The sequence below is a fragment of the Apis dorsata genome, unplaced genomic scaffold, assembly GCF_000469605.1.
Source record: "Apis dorsata unplaced genomic scaffold, Apis dorsata 1.3 scaffold_667, whole genome shotgun sequence".
Lineage (NCBI taxonomy): Eukaryota > Metazoa > Arthropoda > Insecta > Hymenoptera > Apidae > Apis > Apis dorsata.
This window is the reverse complement of record NW_006263852.1, coordinates 433,009-440,258: the sequence shown is the minus strand read 5'-3', so window position 1 is coordinate 440,258 and position 7,250 is coordinate 433,009. Positions and strand designations below refer to the sequence as shown.

The 7,250-nt window shown below is 29.4% G+C and overlaps 1 protein-coding gene across 1 annotated transcript in view; it reads right to left on the bottom strand.

The window, feature by feature from the left end:
- The window catches only part of LOC102675109 (DNA-binding protein D-ETS-4), a 66,800-nt gene extending 61,306 nt beyond the window's left edge, over positions 1 to 5,494 (bottom strand). The window contains exon 1 of the mRNA XM_006622160.2: positions 4,524 to 5,494. Within this exon, the coding sequence (XP_006622223.1) occupies positions 4,524 to 4,559 (36 nt within the window). The 5' untranslated portion in view covers positions 4,560 to 5,494. The remainder of the gene's footprint in view (positions 1 to 4,523) is intronic.
- Positions 5,495 to 7,250: the final 1,756 nt, after the last annotated feature.

Genomic DNA, 7,250 nt, shown 5'->3' with positions numbered 1-7,250 from the left:
AAGGGGAAAAAAAAAAAAAGAAAAAAAAAAGAAAAAAAGAAGAAACTTGAAGAAAACGAACGTGGATCAAGAAAGTGTTGGGATATTTCCATTTAATATCGCAATGAATAAAACGTATAAAGCAATATGATGAAATTAAATGTTAATAACGGATTTTAAAGAGCCTCAACAGTGCGCGTTACGATATAAAACATAGCTATTGGCACGAATCTTTATTAAAAAACTACAATGTAGATTTATAGAAGATTATAAAAAAAAATTCACGTGTAATAAGAAATCGTTAACGTTAAATGTAGAGGTACACGTAAAATGAAATAAATGTTATTAATCAAAGAATATTTGATATTTAACGTCCTATGCATTGCATCGATAAAACGACGATATATCTAACAATAATTCTAGAAATTTTTGCATTGAAATAATTTCTCTAAGATAAATGATAATAATAATAATAATATTAATAATAATAAGTATGGACATTTTAAACAATGTCTAATAATAATGGGAATTTCTAAAATAAGACGATTTTTTTAAAATAAATTAATAATCTTTTTAAAATATGAATTAGTGGCTAAATATTGATCTACACTTAAAAATAAATAATGATAACAAATATTATGGAAAATTTTACATGATTTTAAATGATCCAACGGTGACATTAGATGCTTAATTATTCGTGGAATTTCCACGTTAAGTTTACATATGATCGATCGAGTGCAAACATGGAAGAGAATACGAAATGAAGGTATCTCGCTCACGGAGGAGGGAATATTTTAAGAATAAAGAGCGATTCGAATTCTACGCTCCGTTAGATGGCTTAAAGAAGGAATGAACACTTCGACGGTGCATATCTACAGATAAAGATGGAAAAAGATGGAAAACAAGGAAGAAAGGAAACGTTATAACATAGAGTCGAAGGACAAAGGTGACAGTGCAGAATGGCAAAATTTTATATACATCTAATACGTGAATATGGTAATGTAAAATTCATGTCGTCGGGTTTTATAGAGCTCTTTCATGAATACATAATTCTATTACAGAACATATGCATTAACCAGTCGACAAAAAAAAAATAAGATAAAGTAAAAATGATCGAGACACGAGATAAAGCTAAATGGCATGTGAAATAATTGTCTACTAGTATCAAAATGGAATCGATGATACATATTTCCTACGAGAAAATGTATAAAAAGCAAAAATAGATCGAAATCGGTTACACGAAAAATTACACGTAGCGCAAGAAAGAAATATAAGTAGAAGAAATGCAATTATATATTTTTCGTGTAAAAATAAAAATAAATTGTGAAAGCGAAATTAAATCTCGATATCTTGCTCTTTGCAAGAAAAATGGACGGACAAAAAATAATTTTAATGTCTTCGTCGTAAATGAAGTTTATCATCGAAGAAGAGATAAAAAGGAATCAATTATAATCACTCTCTCCTATCAATTCTCGCGTATTGGCTTGCGCCATTCTTTTTGTACGTAACATGAGATAAAAATTATTTGCATTTGAAAATAATTCAAATTTTCAATCGGAATATTGAAATTTTGAAGAAAGTGATAATCTTTATATGATTAAAAAGTTAATACCGAATTCTAGATTAATTAACTTTCAAAGAATCGAATTTGATGATATAAATAAAATTTATATAAAACTTTATATATTTTTGATAATAGTTTCGAATAATTTAAATAATAAATTAATTTTCTCTTCTTTAAAAGTTGAATACTGGATATAATAAGAAAAAATATGCAAATAATTTATTCTTATTCCGTATATCTATTGTGCGATATTTCTATTTTAATACACGATTTTATTAATTGATAAAAAAAAAAAGAAAAATTCTGATAAAATATACGACAGTAATAAAAAATTTTATTCTCGATGAAAAGATTCATAATTAATATAACGATTGACAATTTGAATGATCGACAAGTCGTAAATGAAGAATTACATTCCCTAACGAGATTTCGATCGGAAAAATCTCAGAAGCCATCACATTTCGCCTCCTTTTTTCGCTATAAAATTTTCCATTACGTACTAGCCGAGTGAATTTCTCGTCTATCTGACTAGCTACAATTTAGTAGTAGTAGATTCGAAAGTTAGCCTTCCGCGCGATCGTCTGTTTGTGTCTTTCTACAACAGGGCCGTATCTACTTAAACAAACTGGGACAATGTGTTCGTAATAGCGAAACTGCGTTTACATTGATCCACGATGGGTAAGATAATGTGCATTGAATAATTTCAACGATATCGAATCTCGATTAAAGAAAAGCACGTTTATTTTGAATGAACGAAGATATATATATATATATTACGAAGATATGAATCAAGAGAAACTAGAGCGAATCTAAAACGAAATAAACTATCTTTGTGAATATTACGTAGATATTTTTTTAAACGAAAATTGTGTATAAATAGTGCAGTATATTAAATTTTATATATAAAAAAAAATTTGATCAGAATTCTAACTAATTTGATTCGAATTCTAAATAATTATCATTAAAATATTATTAATGATAATATATTTTTATCGAAATAAAAAAATAAATATACGAAGCAACAAAATAATATACTTGACTATATTTTCTACAAATATTTCCTATTTAGAAATTAATAATTTCTGTTCTCGATCAAGATGAAACATTACCCCTAATTACATCATAAAATACATATACGTACAACTGTCTTATCGAAGTGGCTCGTTAAAAATGTCGAGATATAATATGAATATTAATCATCATAAAAGTTAATTACTATAAAAACAACGTTAAAATTTAATACATGATCCTTATCAAAAATCTGTATAAAATAATTAAGTTTAATCCGAGAAAAAAAATGTAATTATGAAACGATAAAATAATAAAAATAATAATTATAAAAACAATAAATAAGAATGAAACAATGAATTATTAAAATCTCTCAATAATTAATTTAATAACATAATCTAATGATATATTTATCATCGCAAAATCAATCACGAGTCTACCTCAATGATCAAATAAACAATTTATAAAATGAAAAATAAAATTACACTGATTATTTAATCGATGCAATCATACATAATGAAGAGGATAATAAAATAAAAATTACACGAACATTCATTATGAGATTTACATATGCGTGAACGAATACGAAAACATTTGTCGCAGAACAAAAATATTATGCAGAAGTTTCTTAGAATTCTACCTTTTATTCATCCACGTATGTATGTAGATATTCAAACGAGATAAATTTATCTCGCTGATTTGCAAATATGCTTTACAAGGATTTCGTAGTTAGTTACTAACAAAAGGACACATGTTACGCGAATATTACAAAATTTTAATCATCAAGGAAAAAAAATTATCCAAATCCTCGTTGACAGGTCGATGACATTTTTGCTCATTATCGTCAACCAGCCGGTTTAGAATGACATTTCACTTGTAAAACACCCGTTGCCTTTAAAGTGGCTCGGTCAAATTAATTCTAATTGCCGTGCGTGAGTCTTACGTGCAAATAGGTTTTACCTCGAATGTCTCGAGAGTTTTGTCAGCCAATTCGCGATAAAAATCCCATGAAATCCGCTAACTCATTTCCATTTTTCCGAGAATCACGAACTTTTGAAAATCGTTTCGGCGAAAATATATTAAGTATATACGCAACATTATGTTCGTTAATTAATTTTGATCATACGTAATGATTTTATTATTATTTAATGAATTTTTCATTGCATTAAAATAATTAATATATATAATAGAGAAGAAAGAAAATGAGAAAACATAAAATTTGCTATGAAAATTAATTTTATGATTATTATTGTATTGAATTGAAAGAAAATTGAAAGAAATAAAAAAAAACAATTAGTCTTTATTTATTAATTACGAAATTAATCTTACGCTTAATACTATATTAAGATTTAAGTTTTCTTATTTTTTTCTTTTCTTTATTATATCTAATTAATACAATGAAAACATTTGTTGTATATAATGTGAATATATGAATATATAATATTATATGTGAATATATAATGTTAATATGTTATATCGAGTGTTAAAGAATGGTAACTTGGTGGCAATTGTTTTAAAATTCGCGCCTAATTTTGCATTCGTGTTGTGCGTAGTATATATTCGAATGATGACACTTTTGGCGCCAATTTTTTTCTTGCTATTTTATATATATATTCAGTACACAATAAATAAATAAATACTTTAAAATACTAGTTCCCTATTCAATACAATTTTTTTTTAAATAAATTGTAAGATTTATTCAGATATTATGTATTTTTCTAAAATATTGTAACATATTATCATTTAATAAGATATGTACTTCTACCAATGAATCAATAAATAATTTATAAATGGTATCTATTTTATAAATTTAAATAAATAATAAGGAACTAATATTAGACAAAGATGTATGTTATACGATTGACAATATAAACATGTACGCACGACGCACAAGCTGTTATCTTAAACAAAATTCGAAGAATTTTTCCACGCCTCATATAGCTCGCGGCATATAAACAAAAACATAACTCACCGTTTCCACCATGTCGAAGCCTCCTCCGTACACCATCTCGTACTTGTAGGTGCTTTTTTCCTCTCTGCTATCACACTTTTGCCAATTTCTCTTCCGTCTGCCAAACCGACGCTGCCTCGAAGGATAGCAGTCGATCTCTCGAATCGAGAAGAGAGATCGACTCACTCGCTAGAGCGGCTCCAGTCTTTACGACAAAAGACAACGCGCGATATAAGATTCCGCTGTGTCGTCTTTTCACCCTGTGTTTTCTTTTCTTCGAGTCACTTATCGTTCCTTCCCCTCACCTTATCCAGTCTCTGTCTTTTATTCTATTATGTTTCGCGCGTCTTCGAACCTCCCTCGACTCCTCGAGGCCTTCGTATGCCGCGTGCGACTGACTGACTGAGCGAACAGCGAGCGCGCGGTCGCCGCGAACGAACTTCGAATTCGAGCGTACCGAAGGTATCCGAATATAGCCGAACTTCGTCGAACGCGATTCGACCTACTATCGTGCGCGCGCACACCTCTCTCGCGCGCTTTCCTCGTAAAACTTTTGACAATCCTTGTGCACTGATACCCTCTACGTAGCCGATATATTTCTATGAATTATTCGAATGATTATCTTTAAAAGTTACCTCTTTTTTTCCGTCGATATCCCATTCTTTCGAGGAATTTGTCTATCAGTCTTCAATGCGACAACTTCGAGAAAGGAATAAATACGGTACATTCACTTGGCACATTCATGTGTTTAGAGGTTGTGTCAAATCACGAATCACTCAATTTTGAAACTTTTCAACAACTCTTACGTTTTATGATAATGACACGAATTAAAGGTGAAGGTGAAGGCACTTTTTAGTCGATTATGGGAATTTATACGCGTGATATATCTCGAGTTACCTTTATATGACTGAACGAGCGACGCGGGACGTGTTCGTTCAAGCCGTTGACGCGACCTACTAAAGATTCATGCGCATGCGCAAAACGTACTTCGTTTTTACCGATGATACGATCACTGTACAATTTGCTTAACGATTTGTAATTAAAAGTAACGATGAAGAGTGTCTAATTTAATTATTTGTAAAACAAGAAAACTTATTACGTTTTAACCTACTTTGAAAAAAAAAAAGAAATATTTGAATTTATATATAAATGACGAGTACTTACAATAAATTTATAACCTTCATATTCACCATAAAATTATATTAATAAATAATTTTATTTTATATTTAATTTTGATAAAATTTTAATCAAAATAAATTAAATTAGATTAAAATTTTTTCAAGTATCAGGATTTTCTAAAAAATTCTTATATAATAAATTCCCAATTTTTATAATTTTTACATTTAAAAATTTAATTTCACTCCCACTTTTCCTTAAAAGTTTCACTATCCATATCACTTTATTCTGCAAATATATATTTTCAAGTGTCTAAAGAGCAAAAAAAGAAACATCAAATTATAATCATAATTAAATAACAAAATGAGTAATTATATTATTGTATCGTGTGCATTTCTTACGATAAAGAAGCGATTTTCAACCATTTTAAGTACAAGAGAAAGATGATATCGTAAGAATCGAAAATAACCGATGAAAAGCTTTGTTGCGGCAATTTTCTTTTTGCTCGAGACGAAGCGCAGAATCCGCTACCAACCTTGATCCGATGGTAAATATCCCGGTATACACGCTCCTTGCACTCTATGCACTCTAACGATTCGCGCGAGAGCACGCAGGTATTTGCGTGGGCGATTAGTCGGCGATTAGATCCGCGACACGCTTTATAGAGGAAAAGTGGACACAATGGCCCTTTCTGACTTATGGCGATGCGGGACGATGGCGCCGCTACCAAGGATTGTGAAACGGATTCCAGGCCAGACTTTTCCTGCTCTGACGTAAAACTTTTGAGAGATTAAATTGTCTGCGAAGAACCGGAAATTACGCCTCGTTTATAATCGATCGTGTAAATTGTACGATGCTTGGGATAACGCGATACTCGTGAATTAATGATCGAGATTATGTTCAAAGTGTGATTATGCTCGAAAAGATGTACGTATTCGGAGGATAGATATTATTTTGAAGAATTTTACAACTTGATGACGAAACAAAATTTGAAAAAGAATTATGAAATATGTACTGTGTTATTATTTATCTATTTATTTTTTTGCTTTAATAATTTTCTATTTTTTGTACGATGTTGATTATGTGTTAGTGATTTTTTATTTGTATAAAATATAACATAGTAAATAAAGTTATTTTATTTACGTAAAATATCTTGAAAATATATTTTTCAAGAATAATTGTTTCATCAAGAAGCAATCTCTATTGCTGATATTACTGTTTATCTTACGATAAAGAATTTTTATTGGACGATTAATCGTAGAAGCAAAGATAATTATCCAATATCTTATCCAATATCTATCCTTTATTTAGTTACTTAATAAATAAAATGTAAAATTGGTGTAAAATAAACCAATTTTGTATCAAAATTAATATCATCGTGACGAGAAAATGATAAATCTAAAAAAATGAGAAAACTTGAAACGAATGTCGTGAAAAATTATTTTACAAGATAAGAATCACGACATCATCGTTTTTCATTATTCTACATACACAAGCTTCTGCAAAATAATAAGTGCTCAGGATTCTTTAAATGTTTGCAACAGAAGCAAAGACACGTGCCAACATACATTTACAGTACATGCGATAGATGACTAATCCAGTAGTGGAAGAAGAAAAAAAAAGTTTTCAACT